Source organism: Hippopotamus amphibius, chromosome X (assembly GCF_030028045.1).
Source record: "Hippopotamus amphibius kiboko isolate mHipAmp2 chromosome X, mHipAmp2.hap2, whole genome shotgun sequence".
NCBI lineage: Eukaryota > Metazoa > Chordata > Mammalia > Artiodactyla > Hippopotamidae > Hippopotamus > Hippopotamus amphibius.
This window is the reverse complement of record NC_080203.1, coordinates 76,624,661-76,648,116: the sequence shown is the minus strand read 5'-3', so window position 1 is coordinate 76,648,116 and position 23,456 is coordinate 76,624,661. Positions and strand designations below refer to the sequence as shown.

The following is a 23,456-nucleotide window of genomic DNA, read 5'->3' as shown; positions in this document are numbered from 1 at the left end:
TATATTTCAATAAAGCTGTTTTAAAAAGATAATTGACCATATGGTCCAGCAATCACGCTCCTTGATACCTATCCAAATGAGTTGAAAACTTATGCCTGCACAAAAACCTGCACCTAGATGTTTATAGTGCTTAATCCATAATTGCCAAATCTTGGAAGCAACCAAGATATCCTTCAGTGGGTGAATGGATAAACTGTGGTACATCCAGATAATGAAATATTATTCAGCACTAAGAAGAAATGAGCTATCAAGCCAGGAAAAGACATGAACCTCAAATGCACATTACTAAGTGAAAGAAGCCAATCTGAAAAGGCTACATATTATATGATTCCAACTAAAGCAAAGCTATGGAGTCAATAAAAAGATCAGTGGTTGTCAGGTATGTGGGGATAGGGGAATGAATAGGTGGACCACAGAGGATTTTTAGGGCAGTGAAACTATTTTGTATGATACTATAATGGTGAACACATGTCATCATACAGTTGTCAAAACTCATAGCGTGTACACCACCAAGAGTGAACTCTAATGCAAACTATGGACTTCAGATAGTAGTAATGCATCAATGTAGATTTATCAGTTGTAACAAATATACCACCGTAATGCACAATGTTGATCATGGGGAACGTTGTGCAGGTGAGAGGGCAGGGAATATATGGGAATTCTCTGTATTTTCAGCTCAATTTTGCTTTGAATTTAAAACTGCTCTGAAAAATAAACTCTATTTAAAAAAAAAAAAAAAGAAGAAATGAGCTATAAAGCCATAAAAAGCCACAGATGAAACTCAAATGCATATTACTAAGTGAAAGAAGCCAATCTGAGAAGGCCACATATTGTATGATTACAACTATATAACATTCTAGAAAAGGCAAAACTAAGAGACAGTAAAAAGATCAGTGGCTGCCAGGGGTTAGGAGGGAGGGAGGGATGTAGAGGCAGGCCACAGAGGATTTTTAGGGCAGTGAAACTATTCTGTATAATACTATAATGGTGAATACGTTTGTTAAAACTCATAGAATGTACAACTCCAAGAACAGATCCTAATGTAAACTGTGGACTTTGGATGATAATGATGTGTCAGTGTAGGTTTGTTGATTGTAACAAATGGATCATGGGGACTCTCTACCTTCTGCTGTGATCCTGAAACTGCTCTAAAAATACAGTGTTAAAAAGTAACTTTAAACAAAAATAATAACAATGTATTATGAGATAAAAGTAGAATGCATAACAAGAGCAGTCCAGGAAGAGAGAAAAGGAAGTATATTATAAGGTTCTTATACTCTTTGTGAAGTGGTATAATAACACTTAAAGGCAGACTGGTAAGTTATAGATGTACACTATCAACCTTTAAGCAACCGCTAAAATAACAAAAAAAGAGGTATAGCTAGGAACTTCCCTGGTGGTCCAGTGGTTAAGACTCCGTGCTTCCAATGCAGGGGGTGAGGGTTCAATCCCTGGCTGGGAAACTAAGATCTCACACACTGCGTGGCATGGGGAAAAAAAAAAAGGGTATAGCTAATAAGCCAACAAAGGAGATAAAATTGAATAAAAATAATATTGATTAATCCAAAAGAAGGTGGAAAAAGAGAACAAAGAAGAGGTGGAGCAAGTAGAAAACAAATAGCAAGATGACAGATTCAACAAATCAACAATCATGTTAAATGTAAATGGTCTAAACACCCCAATTACAGGGTAAAGATGATCAGATTGGGTAAAAAAAGCAAGACCCAACCATATGCTGCCTACAAGAAATACTCTTTAAATACAAAGACACAAATAGGTTAAAAGTAAAAGTATGTAAAAAAAAAAAGATTGTACCATGATAACACTAGTCAAAAGAAAGCTGGAGGGGCTATATTAATACTGGACAAAGTAGATTTCAGAGCAAAGACACCAGGAATAAAGAAGGTAATTTCATAATGACAAAGGGGTCAGTTAATGAAGAGGACATAACAATTCTAAACCCTTGTACATCTAATATAAGAGCTACAAAATACATGAATCATGGACTTCCCTGGTGGTCCAGTGGTTAAGACTCCTCACTCCCAATGTAGGGGCACAGGTTTGAGCTCTGGTCGGGGAACTGGATCCCACATTTATGCCACAACTAAAGATCCTGAGTGCCACAACTAAAACCTGGCGCAGCCAAATAAATATTTTAAAAAAGACTCCACACTTCCACTGCAGTGGGTGCAGTTTCAATCCGTGGTCTGGGAACTAAGATCCCATATGCTGCACGGTGCAGCCAAACAAACAGACAAAACATGAATCAAAAACTGATAAACTTGCAAGGAGAAATAGACAAAGCCACAATTCTAGTCAGAGATTTCAATACTCTTCTCTTAATAATTGATAGAATGAGTAGGCATAAAGTCAGCAAGTATATAGTAGAAGTAAACAACACTATCAACCAAATTGACCTGGTTGACATTTATAGAACAGTCCACCCAATAACAGCAAAATATATATTCTTTTGAAGTGTACATGGAGTATTTACCAGGATAGGCTATATTCTAGGCCACAAAACAAGTCTCAGTGAATTTGAAAGGATTCAAGTCATACAAAATATGAATAATGGAATTTGTTACCTATCAATAACAGAAACATCTCTGGAAAATCCTCAAATATTTGAAAACTGAATAATCCACTTCTAGATAACACATGGGATGAAGAAATCAAAAGAGAAATTAGAACATATTTTGAGCTGAATGAAAATGAAACCACACCATATAATTTATGACATTCTGCTAAAACAATAGTTAGGGGGTAATTCTTAAGCACTAAACACCTATATCAGAACAGAAGAAAGTCTCAAAACAATAACTTCAGCCTTCACTTCAGTAAAAAGAAGAGCAAATAAAACCCAAAGAAAAATAATGAAGATCAAAGTGGAAATCAGTGAGATAGAAAACAAAAAAGAATAGAGAAAAATCAACAAAACCACATTCTTGTACACCAATGTTCATTGCAGCATTATTTACAATAGTCAAAAGTTGGAAACAACCCAAATGTCCATCAATAGATGAATAGTAGCTAGAAAAGTCGAATTCATGGAGACAGAAAGTAGATTAGAGGTTGGTTTCCAGGGGCTATGGGAAGAGGGGAATGAGCAGCTATTGCTTAGTGGGTACAGAGTTTCTATTTGGGGTGATGAAAAAGTTTCAGAAATAGACAATGGTGATGGTTGCACAACATTGTGAATGTACTTAATGCCACTGGATTGTACACTTAAAAATGGTTGAAATGGCAAATTCTGTTATATAAATTTACCACTATTTAAAAAAATTAATAATGTAATATACCAAAAACTATTGAATAAACAATTTAAATGAGTGAATTGTATGGTATATGAATTGAATCTCAATAAAGCTGTTAAAAAAAGAGTGCATACTGTATGATTCCATTTATATAAAACTCTAGAAAATGCAAACTAATATATGGTGACAGCTACCTTAATTCACTACCACATTTTCTTTTATCATCTCCATTTTTACTAACACTTTTTCAGTTCCTTGACTGCCTCTTTATGTTAATATTTGTCTTGAGGAGCGCACAGGTGTCTGGTGAGGAGGAGGTGGCCTCACTTAGTCACGGGAAATGTGAAGCTCGGGGACCTCCGAACCGAGGAACTGGTGCTGGAGTCCAGACCCCAGTGATCCTTGATTACCCAAAGGGGTAGTTTAGAAGCCAATGACTTGCAGACCGAGCGGCGGGCGCTGGAACTCCATTTCCCAGGAGGTCTCGGGGCGCCGGGTGGAGACTGCGTCCGACGACGGGGGCGGGACTCGGTCGCTTCCCGGATGTGGCGCCCAGCCCGCCGAGCCTGCCCAGCCCAGCGGGAGACGTCTGGAAGGCTCAGCCCGCTGCGGTTGAACAGCGCAGGAGGAAGACCACTTTGCCGGGTAATCCTTATCGAGAACCATTCCCTCAGGAGGCCCCCTCGTCCGCTTTTTTCTTCTCGAGCCTCCCCATCCGCGGGACGGTTGCTTTAGTATATGAGCCACTCCTTGGATGGAAGAGATTTGAGAGTGGGGTGAGTTGTATGTATATCCGGGGAGATTGAGCCAGCTCTTCCTATTTGTTAATCCGACGTGAGGCACCTCTCAGTCCCAGGCTCACGAGTCCACCTGAAGTCCCAGAACGAAGGACCCTTGGTGGAAAGGATGTGAGGGAAGTGCCGAGCGGGCTTGCGGTAGCTATCGATGGGTCACTAGAATTGCCTCTCTGGTTAAGTTTCCAAGCGCAAGATAGTCTCCCCTGGCTCCGGGTTGGGGAGTGTTCATATGGCTTCCTTCTCCCCGGAGTGTCTCAAAGTCATCTTTGACTGGACTTGAACCATAATGTCAGTCTTCAGTGTGAAAAAGCTTCCCGGATTTAGTAGATAACTAAGTTGCAGAAAGTAGTAAATAAAAATGAGGGTCTTCTGCTGAATCGTTTTAGTTTCGGAAAGTTATAGAATGATTTCAAATGGATTAGACATCTGGAAAGGGTGAGACTTAGAGGAGAATGTTCTAGAAATAGTAATACTTTGAGCTGCATTCTTGTCTACTGTTACTGGGTCTTTTATGTTGTGCCTCTAACCTAGGAGAAAATTGACTGCTGGGCAGTGTACATGTGAAGAAGGATGCTTTGTTAGATGAGATTGGAAGATTTCAAAGAAACTGTAATTCCAAGGTTAAAAGAATGCTTTCTGGGGTGTTGGTCTCTGCAGCTCCAGGCCCCTTCCAGTTTCCAACCCTAGAGGCATACTTAGTGATCTACTTCACAATACTACTATGAAGCTTAAAAAAGATATGTGAAAGTATTTTACACAATGCCTATAACAGGCTCTCAATTTTTAATTTCCCCTTGCTTCCTCATAGCAACTTATTTTTCTCTGGGCCGTGCATTACTGTGTTTTATTGTTTACCTTTTTATAAAAGTCCTGCCTTTACTGTAAGACTATAAGCGTTTATCATCGTTCTTTTTTTTTAACCCTTTTTTGAGTCTCTCCTAGCAGTGCATTGTGCATAGTAGTACCTGGGAGAGTGTGCAGAAAGCGGTGGTGATGAGGGGAAAGCTGTGGGTGATCTGTCACTGGACATCATTGTGTTGGATGCTGGAGCTAAATGAAACAAGCTTTTTTCATATCAGTGATAAACAGAATATTTGCCTTTCTCTTTTAACGTCTAGCCTTCTCTCAGAGCTCCCAGCCATTTAAAAGGTATTATTTTTATTTTTAGCATTTTAAACCATTTTAAAGTGTATAGTACAGTAACATTAACTATATGCACATTTTTGTGCAACAGATCTTTAGAATTTTTTCATCTTGAAAAACTGAAACTCTATATTCCCCTTAAACAACTCCCCATTTCCCCCTCCCTCAGCGCCTGGCAGCTACCATTCTACTTTCTGTTTCTATGAGTTTGACTATTCTAGATACCTCATGTAAGTGGAATTGTGCAATATTTGGCTTTTTGTGACTGGCTTATTTCATTTAGCATAATGTCCTCAAGGTTCATCCATGTTGTGATATATGAAAAGATTTCCTTTTTCTTTTTAAGGCTGAATTTTATATATATATGTACATAAAAATGTATATATAATTCTTCTCTATCAATTATCCATCGATGGACATTTAGGTTGCTTCCACCTCTTGACTATTGTGAATAATGATGCAGTGAACATGGGTGTGCAGTTATCTCTTTGAGGTCCTGTCTTTAATTCTCTTGGATTATATTTTTTAGTATTATTTTTAAATGTTAACTATGGAGAATTTCAAACACACACAAGTAGAGAAAATCATATAATGAATATATGGGCTGAATAAATGAGTCAACTGTACAAAGCAGCCCCTCCCCCTTTTGCTGAACCCTCCCTTTCACTGAGAGTTTGCTACAGGTGAGGATGTTTTGGTTTTGTTCAGACCTGGGATGTTCTAGGTGCATTTCATCATGTGGGCCTGCCATCAGTGTGACTTGCGTGCCCATCTGCACATCATTTTATGCCAGGAGTACTGGTAGATGTAAACAAGTAGAAAGGAGGGTAGACAGCTTTTCCTAGTTAAAGAAGTGAGGAGCTGAACTTGGAATGCAAAGTGGTCTTGGTGCCTAAGAGTTTTGCTCTGATTCAACAACCCCCTCAGATGCACAGTTGTCCTGAAAGCAGTCACTTTGATCATTGACACTGGATGATACCTAGAGGAGGCTGGGAAGATGAGTTGTACAGGCAGTGATTGCTATCAGAAGTGAAAGAAATTAATCCCAACTAGGAAAGTCAAGGAAGGCTCTTCTCAAGGAATGTGGTGGTGACTTTGCCCTATTTCCATTGACCTTGTGTGTTTGATCCTCATGCCTGTTCCTAGATGGAAAAAAAAAAACAGAGCTGATGGTCAGTGAATACTCTGGGATGATTGCCTACTAGAGCTGAATTAGGCCCTGGACTTTTAGCTGTGGGCCCTGTGCCAGGTAAAGAAAGGCTTCTAAAGGTGGAATGCCTCACTGGTTAGAATTGGCTGTGTGAGGAAAGAGCTACCCCTAGTGGGCCTGTGCGAAGCATACTGAGAAGGCCAACTTTTCTTTACCTTGACCCAAAGTGAGGTGTTTTGTTTTGTCTGGTTTTTGTCTATGATGTGGCCTAATGTAGACCTTAGCTAATAAGACAATAGGATGGGAGAATGGATCTATTCCCCCGAATTCCCAAGGTGAGAAGCTAATTGATTCTCAATTTTTTTTCTATAATCAAATACATATGATAATGTGTCCCCTTTCCTCCATGTTCTGACACTTGAAGTTAATGCTGTAAGGATTGTATCTGAAATTAGGGCAGTAGTTAAGAAGCTAAAGAAAATGGAGTGCTGTGGGGGCACTGACGTGGTAGCACATTGACAGGATATTAATATGAGAGTATAAACATGGGAGCTTATAGTAAACATGCTCCTTGGAGATAGATCATCTGTGTTGTACCATTAACTCGCAGATACTTGATTCATGAAGAAATGGACGAGAATATAGTGGTGTTATGACCTGTAGTTTTACTCAGATAAAATCAGAAGGGATGAGACCCCTGGTTTGTCTAGCATTATAATCACATTGTAGAGCTTTTGCCTCCCCAGCAGAATGAAAATTTTTGTGAAGTCATAGTAGCTTCTAACACTTAATGAGTACTTCCTATGTGGCAGGCACTAATAAATACAGCACATACATTCTTTCATTTAAGCTTCAGGTTAAAGACTTGCCCAAGTTCACAAAGCTTAGGAAAAGAGAGGACTGGTTTTCGACTCCAGGCGGTCTGACTTCAGAGTCTGGACTCTAAGCCACTTCTCTATATGGCTGAGTCTGACTGACCTACCTTCCTAATATTACAATGTCACTGTTTTTCAGGAACAGTGTTCCTTTGCTGAGTCTATAGCCACAGATCCAAAATGAGAGATGTGTTTCCTTTTGTTGCAACTGTGGAAACTTCCTTTCTATACAAATTTTTAAAAATTAGTTAACATTTATTTAGCATCTGCTATATTTTAGGACCTTTGGTACAGTATATGCAGACCTTATGATAATACTGTAACATAAGTATCTATGTATACAATGGTTTTTAATCTTTTTGGGGTCACAGTCCTTTTTGAGAGTCTGATGGTAGCCTTGGATCTTATTTCCAGAAAAATTTACTTATGCGCATAATATTGCACACGACTAAGGAGGTGGCTTCTAGAATCTACTGAAGTCTATCCTCTAGTAGTCCATGGACTCCATGGTAAGAATTCTTGCCCTATACAACCTTTCCCAGCCGACTCGTCTATGGTGTTAGGAGGCCAGGCAGTGGCGGGGTGGGGGGTGGGGAGGGTATCTTACCTCCTTTCTCCTCAGAAAGAAATGTGTATACAGCTTAGGCTCCCTAAATTAACCAAACATCTGTGAACATTCTTTCTTTCTCTCTTGTACATAGGACTCCAAGGGAAGAATGCAGACGATCAAATGTGTGGTTGTGGGAGACGGGGCTGTAGGTAAGACCTGCCTCCTCATCAGTTACACAACAAACGCCTTTCCTGAGGAGTATATCCCCACTGTCTTTGACAACTATAGCGCCCAGACATCTGTGGACGGCCAGATCGTCAGCCTGAACCTGTGGGATACAGCTGGCCAAGAAGAGTATGACCGACTGCGAACACTCTCCTACCCCCAGACCAATATCTTTGTCATTTGTTTTTCCATTGGCAACCCATCTTCTTATGCCAATGTAAGGCATAAGTGGTACCCAGAGGTCTCCCATCATTGCCCCAATGTACCTGTTTTGCTGGTGGGCACCAAGAGGGACCTGCGGAGTGACATTGAGACAGTGAAGAAGCTGAAGGAACAGAGCCTAGTGCCCACAACTCCTCAGCAAGGCACTTCCCTGGCTAAGCAGGTGGGGGCTGTGAAGTATCTGGAATGTTCAGCCCTGATGCAGGATGGGGTCCATGAGGTATTTTCAGAAGCTGTCCGGGCTGTGCTTTACCCTGCCACAAAGAAGAACACCAAGAAGTGTGTCCTCTTATAGCTTTTGGGGTTCTGCTTGGGGACTGCACCTGAAGAGAATAAGGGGGAATTCCTTTGACAGCATTTAACAATGCCAGTGTGAGCCACTTATCTCTTCGCTTGGAAACCCTAGACTCCAGGTTATTCAGCTTTTGGAGGAACAAAGAGAGGCTAGTTTGTACTTGGCTGCTTTGAAGTTCGGTCTGAACCTTTTGGAGGAAGTTTGAGAGAGTGAGAGTGTGTGTGTCTCCCCTGTTGAAGTGGTAAGAGGAGACGCCATCAAGTGCTATTCTTTTCTGTCCTGGCCAGGCCACAACTAAGCAGAGCAGCCTAGTTACTGTTGTTTGTAGGCTTTTGCTTGGCTGTTTGAAATCTAACTTCAGCTTTCCTGGCTGTATTTACCATTGAGCAAATGCCTCACAGAAGGACAAGGTTCTCCAAGCTTTCAAATCATTGCCTTAAGCTTTCTGATATACTAATTTTTGGAAACCATTTTATGTGTGATTCCTGGGTATTCCCAATGTTGACATGCTCTTTCCATTCTTGAGACATTTTTGCAATAATGGTTAAGCAGCATTTCTAGAGTTCTGTGAGATGGTAATAGTTGTTTCTTAAAAGGGTTCTATGGTCAGATAAGGCAGGAACCAGTGATTTAAATAATGCTGAATAGTTTATTTTACTGCCGGAAGTTATAACTTTTAATAAGTATGCAATATTTCCCAAACTTATTTCACCAAACTTCTGTTTTTTGGTCCCGTGCAACACCTATTAACATCTCTGGGAACACAGTGTCAGAGATGCTGGGTTACTAGGGACTGGGAATTCCCCAGGAGGAGACTGTGAAAAAAGCATAATGTGGTCCTATTCTTTGTGATGTTTCCCTCTTCATGCCTTTGAGAGGAATGTTTACCAGCCATGGCCTTGTTATTGGTTCCTCTTCCATCCTCAGGAGGGGGGTTGGCACTTAGTACATTGGCTGTGGGATCTGATGTTCAGATCTGCTCTCAGATTCTGCTAGCACAATGGGCACGGTGATGTGGAATTAACAATCCCTCTGAAAAGCTGTGTCTCTGAGGCGTCTGTGTGGCTCTTTTTTCTTTCATCATCCTTCTGCTTTAAGGAAAGACCATTGAAGATTAACCCCCTAAATAAAACCAATGAAACCAAACAAATAAAATGTCCTGCCAGTCATTGTCGGGGGGTTCTGTGATTCCCACTGAGATTTCTTTTCTTCTGTCATTCCTCTGAGTCACTATAAAGGCTACCTTGCTCTCTTCCTGTTCCTCCCTCTTCTGTGCATCTCCCTGTGTGTGTGTTCAGCCCTGTGTGCCTTTTGAGGTTGCTCCAAGAGAGTTGGGATAGGTTGAGTTTCCAGACCGCAGGGCTGTCATCGCCCTTGTGGGGGTTTCGCTGGAGTTGCTCAACCTGCTCTCGGGCAGAAGGAGTCAGATTCCATATCCCAGTGGGCCTGCTGCTCCTCCCTAGTTTTATTTTTGACCTTCTTCATTTGATATAGGAGGAAAAATTAACTTCTCTACCTGGCAGATAGTGGTTGGCAACTCTGCCGTGCACATATCCTCTCACCCTGCCAGAATAGCATGGGATTTTTGAGAGTTTGGGAAATGGAGCTAAAAGGACCACATACCTCCCCTTGGGGTGGGTGAAGTGCCTGTGCTTTGCTTTTTGATTATCTTGCTGTTGCTCTTTGACGGGATATGATCAGAGTAACCTCAGGCTAACTGAACCTCCTGGATAGGGTTACCAGATAAAACACAATAATTTTTTAGTATAAGTGTGTTCCATGCAATATTTGGGACATACTTACACTAAAAAATTATTTGCTGTTTATCTGAGATTCAGATTTAAAGGGGCATCCTGTATTTTTATTTGCTAAATCTGGCAATCGTACTCTTGGGGAATCTGGAAACTGGAGGTCAAGCAAATATCAAGTATTGCTAGAAGATGAAAGGTTATGTAGGGACTTCCCTAGTAGTCCATTGGGTACCACTCCTTGCTCCCAATGCATAGGGTCCGGGCTTGATCCCTGGTTGGGGAACTAGATCCTGCATGCATGCAGCAACTAAGATCCTGCGTGCTGCAACTAAGACTGGGTGCAGCCTAAATAAATATTTTTTAAAAAATGGTTATGTAAATTCTCTATTCTTCCTTTTCTTCTGGTTTCCCTTTTGCCTCACGATGGACTAAAGTGTTTTGTTTTCTTTTTCCTTCATCACTGTACCTGCCACTTCACGCAGTACTTCATTGGTGTGTATTTCTACACTGTTGATTGTCTAAAGCTGTGGAGGATCCAGGATGAATACTGTTGTGCAACACTTGCCTTCTATCTCAGTTCCAATGTACTGTATCTATTTTCCGGTGTGTGACTCGGCCTCCTGGGGCTGGCAGGGATTCTGTATGAGAAGTGTGTTAACTGGAAGAGGGTGAGGGGAGCCCTCCTCAAGGCCCAGTAGCACTTTGGAAAGTGGGGCTGCTATTACAGTAATGTTGTCACTGTAGAAGTCAACTGGCTTCTGGGCATTGTGCCCATTGCCCTTGTGTAGAGTCACTGGGTTTTCCCAGAGGCAGCCAAATGAGAGTGTATTGCAGCCTCAGGATGTTCTGATTGATGCCACCTTGGGTGCTCACAGGACTTCATGGTTGAAAGGGGTTAGAAACAAGGCTGTCACCTGGGTCTCTGGGAATGTTCTGTTTAGCTACTGAAATCTTTTAGGTTGGCTTTTAATTTAATAGTGACTCCTGCTCTCCCTTTGCCTGGCAAATTCCCAAATGTAAGCCTGGGTTTGGTTTGGGCAAACGTGTGTCCTCTAATAAATGGAGGTGTGATCCACAAGTTTGAGAGAGTGGTTTTGTATTGGTTTGATTTAATAGTCTTAAGCATGCACTGACATCTTGGTTTTTATACTTAAAAGGAATTTGTATGAAGACTAACATGCTAATATCACTTTTAAATTATTCATAAGGCATGGTAATAAACTTTTCTGATTTTACTGGGTCTGTTGCTTTCTAAAAATCAAAGCAGTTCCTCACCACCACCCCTTTGTTTTGAGTGGTTTCTAAATGCTTTTCAACTTGCAAAGGATGAAATAACTATAATTGTTATACTGCACATGGAACCTATGTGTAACTGTACTTATTTTTCTACATCAGATAATCAGGGTAAGGAACTGTCTGCCCTGCTAACATTGATTGTCTAGTTCCTGCCCACCCCCCACTTACTCATCTTCAGGATTTAGCTTCATTTCCTGGTTTTCAATAATGACAGATGGTTCAGTAATGACAGTGGTTCCCTGACAGTGATTTTTCTCACTTACTACACTACATTCAGTAAAAAATTATCAAGCTCCTATGTTATAGGCTTGACTGTGTTAGGGGCTGGGTTGTAAAGATAATATATATCATTTAATATATTTTGCCTCTCAGAGAAATGCAAGTCAAAGCCACAATGAGGTATCACCTCACACCAATCAGAATGGCCATCATCACAAAGTCTGGAAACCACAAATGTTGGAGAGGGTGTGGAGAAAAGGGAACTCTCCTGCACTGTTGGTGGGAATGTAAGTTGGTACAGCCACTATGGAAAACAATTTGGAGGTTCCTTAAAAAACTACAAATAGAACTACCATATGATCCAGTAATCCCACTCCTGGGCACATACCCAAAGAAAACCATAATCCCAAAAGAAACATGTACCATCATGTTTATTGCAGCACTATTTACAATAGCCAGGACATGGAAGCAACCTAAATGCCCATCAACAAATGAATGGATACAGAAGATGTGGCATATATATACAATGGAATATTACTCAGCTATAAAAAGGGATGAGATGGAGCTATATGTAATGAGGTGGATAGAACTACAATCTGTCATACAGAGTGAAGTAAGTCAGAAAGAGAAGGACAAATATTGTATGCTAACTCACATATACGGAATCTAAAAATGGTACTGATGAACTCAGTGACAAGAATAAGGATGCAGATACAGAGAATGGACTGGAGAACTCGAGGTATGGGAGGGGGCGGGGGGTGAAGGGGAAGCTGAGACGAAGCGAGAGAGTAGCACAGACATATATATACTACCAACTGTAAAATAGTCAGTGGGAAGTTGTTGTATAACAAAGGGAGTCCAACTCAAGGATGGAAGATGCCTTAGAGGACTGGGGCAGGGAGGGTGGCGGGGACTCGAGGGGGGGGACTCAAGGAAGGGAGGGAATACGGGGATATGTGTATAAAAACAGATGATTGAACCTGATGTACCCCCCCAAAAAAAAATAAAAAATAAAAAAAAAAGAATACTGCATTTAGAACTAAAAAAAAAAAAAATATATATATATATATATATATATATATATATTTTGCCTCTTCCAATTATCTCAGGAAAATCTTCCTGTTATAAAAATGAACTAGGGAATTCCCTGGCAGTCCAGTGGTTAGGACTCTGTGCTTTCACTGCCAAGGGCACGGGTTCGATCCCCTCCTGCCCCGCCCCCCCCCCCAAAAACAAACCCCATAACCCCTAATCCTGGCTGGCAACTGTAAATAGTGCTGGTACACTAGTAAGTGCATGAGGAAGGAAGGGCAAAACCATGTTTTTTGTTTTTTTAAAAACAGCTTTATTGAGGTATAATTTACATACTGTACAATTCACCCATTTCAAGTGTACCATTTAATGATTTTTAGTAAATTTACTGAGTCATGCAACCATCACCAAAATTAAGTTTGAGAATATTTCCATCACCCCGAAGAGATCCCTCATGTGGTTAATCCCCATATCAACCCCCAGCCCTAGGCAGCCACAAATCTACTTTGTCTTTTCTGAACATTTCATATGAATGGAATCAAACAATATGTGGTCATTTGGAACTCTTTTCCTTCATTTAGCATAATATTTTCAAGGTTCATCCATTTTGTAGCACGTACGGGTACTTCATTTCTTTCTATTGCTGAATAATATTCTACTGTATGGATATACCATGTTTTATCTACACATAATTGAGGGAAATTTGGATTGTTTCTACAGTTTGGCTATTACAAATAATGCTGCCGTGAACCTTCATATAGAAGGTTTTGTGTGGATATGTTTTCAATTCTCTCGGGTATATACCTGGGAGTAGAATTGCTGGGTCATATACATATAGTAAATTAATGCAAAACCACATTTTGAGTCAAGAATGGAAACTTTAATATTTGTAGTATCTTAAGTCCCCTTCCACATTCCACAAGCCTCTATCTACCTCTCATTGAACCCGCTTTTCCTCAAGCACAAGCATCAAGGGACAATATAAGATACATTAAAAATATATATTCCATTTTGCCTTTTAGTATAGCAATAGTATTCTATTAACTTTTCAGTACCAAAGTGCATTTCAGCTAGATGCAGGTTTTGGCAGACCTTTGTCCTCTGGCCTAGAAAACGTAACTACTATTAAAATATTCCATGGGACATCCATGCCGTGAAGTACTAAACAGACATAAAAAAAGAATGAGGAAGAGCACTATGAAGTGGTACAGTGTGATTTCCAGGCTATATTAGTAAGTGAAAAAAAAGCAAGGTGAGGGGGCTTCCTAGGTAGCACAGTGGTTAAGAATCCGCCTGCCAGTGCAGAGGATATGGGTTCAATCCCTGCTCCAGGAAGATCCCACATGCTGCGGAGCAACTAAGCCCATGTGCCACAACTATTGAGCCCATGTGCTGCAACTACTGAAGTCCACGTGCCTAGAGCCTGTGCTCCGCAATAAGAGAAGCCACCACAATGAGGAGCCCCCGCTCTCCGCAACTAGAGAAAGCCCGTGTGTAGCAGCGAAGACCCAATGCAGACAATAAATTAATTAATTAAAAAAAAAGCAAGGTGAAAAGAATGTATATAGTATGCTATCTTTTGTGTAACAAAAAAGAAGAAATAAGAATATATACACTCATTTGCATATATTTGCCAAAAGAAACACAGAAAGTACAAATAGCGAATCATGCTGTACACCTGGAACTAATATGTTAATGTCAATTACACCTCAACTGAAAAAGTAATAAACACAGGAAGGATAAACCAGAAATTAATGAAAATGGTTACTTACAGGAGGGGGTGGCAATGGGGCAGGGGGCAAAGGCCATAGGCATGGGAGCAAGACTTCTCTGGAAATAGCTTTTTATATAGTTTTGACTTTGAACCACATAGAAGTTTACATTTTTTTAAAAAAATAAAAATTTTGGGGATTTCCCTGGTGCCACAGTGGTTAGGAGTCTGCCTGTTGGTGCAGGGGACGTAGGTTCCATCCCTGGTCTGGGGATATCCCACATGCCGCGGAGCAACTGGGCCTGTGTGCCGCAACTACTGAGCCCATGTGCTGCAACTGCTGAGGCCCACCATGCCTAGAGCCTGTGCTCTGCAGTGGGAGAGGCCACTGCACTGAGAGACCCGTGCACTGTGGTGAGGCGTGGCCCCTGCTCGCCACAACTAGAGAGGGCCCACGCACAGCAATGAAGACCCAATGTAGCCAAAAAAATAAATAAAAAATAAAAAAATAAATTTTGGGACTTCGCTTGTGGCTCAGTGGATAAGACTCCATGCTCCAAATGCAGGGGGCCTGGGTTCCATACCTGGTCAGGGAACTAGATTTCACATGCGTGCTGCAACTAAGAGTTCATTCCACAACTAAGGCGCCCATGTGCTGCAACTAAGGAGCCAGCAAGCTGCAACTAAGGCACTCTGAAGCCACAACTAAGGAGCCTACCTACTACAACTAAGGAGTCCTCCTGCTTCAACTAAGACCCGGCATGACCAAATAAATAAATATTTAAAAAATAAAAATAAATAAAAAATTTATAAAATTTTAATCCTTTTTATTAAAAAAAGACAATAAAGCAAATCCTAAAGTTGAATACCAACAGAAACAACTCCACAGAGGAAAAAAATGATTTGCATAATTTTTAAACACAGTATACTGTATATCCATAATGAGATATAGTCTGAGGACAGAAAATTGTAAAGAACTTCTGAACTTTGCTTAGGTTAATTGTTGGTAGTGGTATTGGTCTTGTAATTCTGAAAAGAGTAAATATATTGGTGGTGGGAACCAGAGTTTTCACTGTAAGAGAAGCAAGATACAAATATGAAATTGGGAAAGGCAAGGGAGAACACTGTGGTGTTAGATTTGAAGTGAAGGTATTAGTATAAACTCATTCAAAATTTTTTAGCTCTCTCCACTGAAAGGGCTTACAAGCAATGATGCCCGTTTCTTTTCTTTTTAAAAATATATTTATTTATTTATTTTTTATTTGGCTGTGCCAGGTCTTAGTTGCAGTGTGCAGGATCTTTCGTTGTGTCATGTGAACTCTTAGTTGTGGCATGTGGATTGAACTGGGGCCCCTGCATTGGGAGCGCAGAGTCTTAGCCAGTGGACCACCAGGGAAGTCCTGATGCCCCAGTTTCTAAACACCATTAACCACTAAAAGGAACCAGGGCTCCTTGGAAAAATAGTTTATATCAGATCCAGGACAGGGAATGCACAGAGTGAACCTGGAACATCTTGTGCCAAAAAGCGAGGAAGTGCTCAAAGACTAATGGGGTCATGTCAAAAGGACACAGGAGCCAGAGTGAAGTGGTTCCAAAATTGCACAAATTTGCAACAGTTTGAGGATCAAAAACGGTAATGATGGTGTTAGATTGTAACACGTTAAAATAAAAATGCAAGAAAGGAGATAAGGGAAAGTTCTTCTTTACTGAATAAATCCAGTTAATAAATGTAGAAGGAATTAAGAATTAGAAAAATCACCCTTTTGCATTCTCCCAATATAACTGATTCCGGCAAGGATCATCAACAGATGCTAAAATCTTTCTTGAGAAGACTGTTCTTGCTCCAGTGAATTGCTGTGAGCGCCTTTGTAAAAAATCAATTAATTGTGCCGGTCTATTTCTGGATTTATTTGGTGGCTCAGGGACTCTAGAGTGCAGGTTCAGTAGTTGTGGCACACAGGCTCAGTAGTTATGGCACACAGGCTTGATTGCTCCTTGACATGTGGGAATCTTCCTAGACCAGGGCTCAAACCCGTGTCCCCTGCATTGGCAGATGGATTCTTAACCACTGTGCCACCAGGGAAGTCCTGAGGAAATTTAAATAGGGGCTGTATGTTAAAAGATATTGAATTAATGTTAAGTTTTAAAGATGTGCTAATGGTATTGTGGTTATGCAGAAAAAAGTCTATTTTTAGGGGTGAAGAATCACGATATCTGTAACCCACTTTCAAGTGGTTCAGGAAAAAAAATCCTAGCAAAATGTTAAAATTATGAATCTAGGTGAAGGGTCAGCTATTCATTTTCCTTATCTTTTATTTCCATATTTCCTGAAAAAGAAAAGGGGCGGGAATCCATTTCTATGGGGAAATGTCAATTCAACACTAACTTGCAAAGGTACCTTTGGAACAGTACGAGACAGCTAGTTTCTCCTTGGGACGAAGCCTTACGAGAGGAGACACCACAGACAAGAAATACCAGTTCTAATCCTTACTTCCGCGTACTGTGGCGTGGTGACGTGCGGTTAACAGAACGTAGATCACATGACTTAGGAGGCGGCTTCTGATTGGAGGAGGTTCCTTTGCTCTCCCTCCAGTGCACTGAGATGGCGCCTGCGCAGAAAAGTGGAAGGGGGCGGGACCGAAGTTTCTTTGACCAACAGCTTTTCACAGATCCAGCCTCCTGATCGCGTATAGTCCAATCAGAAGCTGCTAGTAAGGTAGTGATACCAATTCTCCTTTCGTAGGACGGGCGGTCTTTCCGGTTCTATTTTTTTGTTCCGCTTCCGGTAGGGGGCTGGTAGGGTCAAGGAACTCTGTGAGTCACTTCTGGGCGACTCAGTTTTTTATTTCCGGGGAATGGGGTCAGGCTTGGATTTGCTGCTGCCCGTAGCCTTTGCTGGCACTGATGCCGCCATCATGTCGGACACGGACAGCGATGAAGATTCCGCTGGAGGCGGCCCATTTTCTTTAACCGGTTTCCTTTTCGGGAACATCAATGGAGCCGGGCAGCTGGAGGGGGAAAGCGTCTTGGACGATGTGAGGGTGTGGGCGTGGGTACATAGGGTTGTAGATGGATCGGCTGAGGAAAAGGGGGAGTGAGGAGAGTTGAGGGTGCTTAGGAAACGAGAAGAGACGGAGATGTGGCCCTCCCTCAGTGAGAGGGCGAACTCAGCGTACACGAAGATGACAAGAGTAGCCGCTGCCATGCTAGTAGATTGTGCAGTAACGGAGAGCAAGGAGGCTTAGTGCTGGGCGAGGGTGGGCACAAGAGGGGAGAACGGTAGGCAAGCTCTGGGACATCAGCAGCGCTGATTGGAGCTAGTTATTCCTGACCTGGCAGGAGGGAAAATAACATTGTAACGTCGTGAGATTGCTTTCAAACCGTTGCTATGGGAATCTTGTTGCAGATTCTTGAAACTGCATTTTGTTACATCGCTGACTAGAGATGGCTCTAGAGCCAGAGAACAGGACCTGCACCAAATCATGTGGTTCAGGCCCAGTTCTTAGAACAGCCAATGTTCAAACAATCCAGGGAAGACCCCTTCTGGTCCCAGTGCACTTCTTAACATAGTTTTCCCACCGTTCACCAACATTCATGAAATTGTTTCCTGTGCCCAACTGACACTCACCTATCTTAATTTATCTTCTCAAGGAGAGAATATTGACCAACATCCCACCTTCCCTGCAACACACAATAAAGATAACAATAAACTTCTTGCCTTGCTTTCTCAGATTAGAATGATCTCAGTTTCCTTAGCCTTTATTCAGGGAACTGCTGTTCCATTTATTTAGTCTTGGTGGTGGTTCCTTGAATAATCTGAAGATTACTTTAAAGGATGGTGATGAAATTGGACATGCCGTGTTGATCAGATTAATGTGGAGTTTAGTGGAAGATGTACTTTACAGTTCTCAAATGGGATGCTCCTTTCAGCAAGCTGCTGAGTCGTTTTTCATATGGGTTTATAGCTTTGTCGTGGGTATGGGAAATAAACCTCGTGGTGTGGGAAACTTAGGTTTAGTTTTTGTCTTTGATTCTGGTGCTGTCCTTTTTCAGGAGTGTAAGAAACATTTGGCAGGCTTGAGGGCTTTGGGTCTGGGCAGCCTGATCACTGAACTCACAGCGAATGAAGAATTGACTGCGACTGAAGGTGCCCTGGTAAATGATGAAGGTGAAGTCTGGGTCATAGGGAGTAAGATGGGGGAGGAGGCTAGCCACTTATTGTACGTGTGCTTTTCCTTGGGAATTATCTAAGGGAGTGAAAGTTACTTGCTCTTTGTTTAGATTTACCCCCCTCCCCCTTTTTATAGGATGGATCAGGAGTACAGAAGATGCTGTGGACTATTCAGACATCAATGAGGTAGCAGAAGATGAAAGCCGAAGATATCAGCAAACAATGGGGACCTTGCAGCCCCTTTGCCATGCAGGTGATTCTTCAATAAGAGCATTGCAGTACATTTTCTTGCTGTGTCGTCCAGTTTGTTTCTATCCAAGCTTTCTGTCATTGTTTCTGCTCTTTATGTCTTTGCTTCTCTCCCTTTGTCAGCTCAGTTCCAAGTAGCTGCTCTCCTTTTGTGTTCTGGGGCAGTGTTATTATATACAGGCTTTTATTCCTCATACTGGTTAGTCCCAAATTTTTGGTGAATGCCAAATAAGAATGATAATGATTTTCTCCTTATAATCTGGTATTTGAGTACCTACGGGGTTCACAGTACTGCTTTAGATGCTATGTAAACTCAGTCTTTGCTCTCAATGAATTGGTAGTTCAAGAAGGATTAAGTATGCATTGTCATATATAAATGAGCACATGTATTTATTGGTTCAACTTCCGTTAATCACTCACTACCTGTATGCTGACACAGTGCACTTAATATTTGGTTACAAAATAGGTTTTTCTCCCTGGTTTAAGGTGGTACATTATAGAATCAGAATGTCAGAGTTCAAAGGGGTTTTAGCGATTATTTATTCTTAACCTCATCATAGATATGGAAAACTTGAACTTCAGAATACTTCAATAAAATGTGGAACTTTATCAAAAATTCTATAGTTAGCTAGTGGCAGACCTTGATTAATTCAATATTTCAGTTTATTAGACACTGAGCACCCATTATGTGGTACAAACTGTGATAGTATAGTACAAAGATAATAAAATCCATTTTCTGATCTTCGAGCTCAGTTCTGTGGTCTGGAACCTAGATCTACTGGTCATAGTTCATCTGCCCTGTACTACCTTTCACTGCTTGAGACTTTTGTATGAAGTTATTCATTATTTATTTTCCACCTCTTTGAATTAGATTTCAGACTGCTGAGAAATGTAGATAAAACCTTGGTAAATAGCTGAACTTAGTTTCTTCAGAGCCAGTTAATGGATTTGGGTGCTTCTTATATAAAGAGAATTAACTGTACCATGTGCACAAGAGGTAACCTAGAAGAATAGAAGATACAGGCCTTACTTCCAGGGATATTACCATTTGGGGAAGGTGAGATCAATGAATGCAAAACATAATTATTCATAATAAGAAGGCATAAACCAGTTGCCAGCTCATATTTCTGTATAGTTTTGAAGGGCTGCCAGACTAGCTAAGTCAAATAGCATAACTATTAGTTTGAGTACCCTGAATTAGGCTGAGGGGGAGGTGGTAGGAGTTCTAATCTTCAGGGGATGTTGTAATTCTCAGGTTTGGATTTGTTGTCTTGGCTAGGGATGGTAAGGAAGGAGGATAGGTGGAGGGTTCTTAGTTGGGTTGTATGAGGTGACCTGGAAAGGGAGGATGCTGTATTTGATAGAGTCTCAGTACTCTGGGAAGCTCATTTCCAAGTTCTCTTGTCCTCTGAGGGTACCTTCATTTTTACCCTTAGCTTCCTCCTTCCCTGGCATTGGCCCCTTCACATGGCTTGATTTACAAGGGTGTTTCTTTGGAATAATTAGGAGTAGGTGGAGGTCATTAGAAGAGGCTTCATGGAGGTGAATTCTGAACAAAATTTTGAAAGATAAGGTTTGACAGAGCGGAAGTAGCAGGGCATTTTGGTTTGGAAACATGGCTTTCATAAAGATTTGGAGATAGAAATTAGCAAGTAGTGTGGGGGGGACTGGCCATCAGGTTTTCTTGAAAGAAGTGGAAAACACATGCCAAACAGTAAGAACCAACCATAGAGCAATTTGACAGCATCTTTATGTACACATTACTTGGGATTTCATGATATAAAGAATTGTAAACTGACATAGATTGTTGAGTAAGAAGCAGGATGGTATAATGAAAAGAAAATGGACCTTGAAGTCAGAATGTCATAGGTTCAAGTCCCGACTCCATATTTAGTTTGACCCTGGGAAAGCTGCTTAGTCCCTGAGGCTTGGATTTCTCATTTGTAATAATCCCTCAGTTTTCTTATCTGCAATAAGTATATTAATATCTACCTCATTAATAGGACTTTGGTGGGAATTTAAGTTCATTATCACATGGTATGAAAGAAAGCACCTACATAGAACAGTGTCATGGTAGATGCTCCATAAATGTTAGTTGTCTTTCCTTCCTAAATGAAAATGAAAAGTGATACTTGTTGCTTTAGGGTTTTGATTACAAAAAGGGTAAAGGGGCAGACTAACTTGTAGACTGTTGTGGGCTGGATGTAAAGTTATCAAAAGTTATCAAGGTCTGGAGTAGGGTGACAGTTGTGGAAAATGATAGGCAGGGTCAGACTTGAGAGTTGCTGATACAACATCGGTAGGACTTGGTGAGTGAGGAAGTGTGTTGGAAAGACACTTTGTTGTTAAACCAGGCTTGAATTCTGACTTTGTCACTTAAAACTGTATGGCCCTGAGTAAGTCACTTAACTTCTGTATGTCAGAATAATTCCTACTTTGCAGCATTATTGGAAGGATTATAGATAAAATAGCTAAAAATACCTGGCACATAATGGGAGCTCAATGAGTAGAATTTACTATAACGACTACTATTAATGATTGATTGGAAAAGGTGTGTTGGTGGTAAGAGATTGATGAAGGAGACAGGAGGCTAAAATCATAAGCTGGGAAAATGAGGATGGAGGTGGTATGGATAATAACAAAGGGGAATTTAAAAGAGTTGAAGGATATTTCAGTGTGATATGAAATGCAGTTTTGAATATCTGAATGGAAAGGCTCTTTAGGCAGCGGAACATGCAGTGCAATTGTAGAGCAGCTGAGTCGACATACAGATTTGAGTTTAGTCTGGACAAAGGTGATTCTTGAGAAAGAGAATGGAGAGTGTGTATAGAGGAATAAAAGCAAAGTGTTCAGGACTAAGTATTGAGTGATGCCAGCGGTTGAAGGGTAGTGAAAAGAATAACAGACTACAGAAGGTAGACAGAAAAAAAATGTGTCAGAGACTTGGGAGGTGAGAAAAAAGTCCAGTCTTAAACTGACAGAGAAATAAGAATGTTAAATTCAATTATGAGATTGAGCAGGGTAAAAATAAAGGAACAGGGTTTGACCAGGAGAAGGAGCAAAGGTTTTAAACAGTTTTTTAGGAGCTCCTTAAATTCCTGTATGAGATATTCATAATGTTACAGCATTTGGTGATATGGTGTCATCTCTTTCTGAAGGCAGAGGCTGCATCTCTTGTGTATTCTCAAGGAATCTGCATAATTCTTCATGTGGTGCTTTAAATTCTTGAATGACAAAGGAGGTCAAGGCTGTTGTGTGACATTCTGGATATTGAGGAGATCACTTTCTTGGTTTTATTAGATTATGATGAGGATGACTATGATGCTGATTGTGAAGACATTGATTGCAAGTTGATGCCTCCTCCACCTCCACCCCCAGGACCAATGAAGAAGGATAAGGACCAGGATGCTATAACGGGTGGTAAGTAGGGACCGTCTACTTTTGTCTAAGGAGCAAGTTCCATTCCTGGTGCAGATTTTTGGCATGCTCATAGGGGGCTATTAAAATTAAGCTGCTAGGAAAGGATGCAACTTCTAGAAGTGATTCATACAATTTTCAAATTTCAGTGTTAAAGGGAAATTTTACTTTTAAAACATTTGACAACAGTATTTTAACATGTTCTCAAGAAAAAGTAGTGTAGGTCAGTGTGGTTCTCAAATCTGGCTGTCCATCAGAATCACCTCAAGTCTTTAAAAAATACAGATTTCTGAGTCTCACCCCTGGAGAATCTGATTCAGAAGATCTGGGGTAGAGCTCAGGGATTTCAGAGAATTCCCCCAAGTAATTTCTGATGCAACTGATCTGTACTGGTATTTGGAAACTACCTGTTTAGATGACTCTCTTTAAAAGAAATGATTAAATGGGAAGGCACCTAGAATGTGTATAAATCATTTAGAGCCAGCTGTCAGATTCAGAAATTTCAAAGGCAGGGTCTTTTGTGATCATCTTCCCTATTCCTATGTCTGCAACAGTGGTAAGTAACCCTGTTCTAGGCTGGAAGATTGGGGAAGAGCAGTGTCTTTGATCTCCTGTATTTTGAGGCCTATGTCAACCTAAATGCCTCCTATTAGAGTTTGAAGCCATTTCCTTTTTAGTCTGCAGGCTGAATAGCATTTGGTAACTTTGTGGCATAGATCTTATTTTATGTTAAATGATTTCATGGTTACCCTGTGGGCTTAAAAAATCTCTCCAGCTTATGGGTCCCTGAATTGGACATGATAAGGCCTGACTGGTATAAAAGTGTTATGTAATTTTCCTATTGGTCACATTTCTTTAACTTCATATACGTACAGAAAGTAGTAAATGTAGTAATAGTGTTTGTTTTCTCTTATCACAACCCCAGGGTACCAGGTACAAGGTGAGTTGGGGATGGTGGGAGATAATGAGTTGGAATGAGTTTTCTGGGTTGCATACTGGTAATCTGGGTGCTTGGAACTGTATCCCCTGCCATCGAGCCATGCTTAAGCCTAGAGTGGATATTGGCTGAATTTGAGGAAATATGCTCACAGTTACATGC

The 23,456-nt window shown here is 40.9% G+C and overlaps 2 protein-coding genes across 10 annotated transcripts in view; both read left to right on the top strand.

Moving 5' to 3' along the window:
• Window positions 1–3,797: 3,797 nt before the first annotated feature.
• On the top strand, window positions 3,798–11,480 carry LOC130842542 (rho-related GTP-binding protein RhoG-like). Of its 2 annotated transcripts, none has more exons than XM_057719195.1 (2): window positions 3,798–3,899; window positions 7,921–11,480. In XM_057719195.1, exons 1-2 carry the CDS (start codon window positions 3,798–3,800, stop codon window positions 8,509–8,511), a joined length of 693 nt encoding a protein of 230 aa, XP_057575178.1. In that variant the 3' UTR covers window positions 8,512–11,480. The 2 variants fall into 2 exon arrangements, with proteins under 2 accessions (XP_057575178.1, XP_057575179.1); XM_057719196.1 differs by having other exon boundaries at window positions 3,898–4,030.
• Window positions 11,481–17,376: 5,896 nt separating this feature from the next.
• TAF1 (TATA-box binding protein associated factor 1) overlaps window positions 17,377–23,456 on the top strand; it is a 68,313-nt gene continuing 62,233 nt past the window's right edge. For 3 of the 8 annotated variants that reach the window (XM_057719239.1, XM_057719243.1, XM_057719241.1), the window contains exons 1-4: window positions 17,379–17,555; window positions 18,574–18,688; window positions 18,828–18,944; window positions 22,241–22,360. In XM_057719239.1, coding sequence (XP_057575222.1) covers window positions 17,436–17,555; window positions 18,574–18,688; window positions 18,828–18,944; window positions 22,241–22,360 — 472 coding nt within the window. In that variant the 5' untranslated portion in view covers window positions 17,379–17,435. Of the gene's footprint in view, window positions 17,556–18,573; window positions 18,689–18,827; window positions 18,945–22,240; window positions 22,361–23,456 lie in introns of those variants that run through there. The other 5 variants (XM_057719240.1, XM_057719242.1, XM_057719244.1 and 2 more) reach the window with 4 other exon arrangements.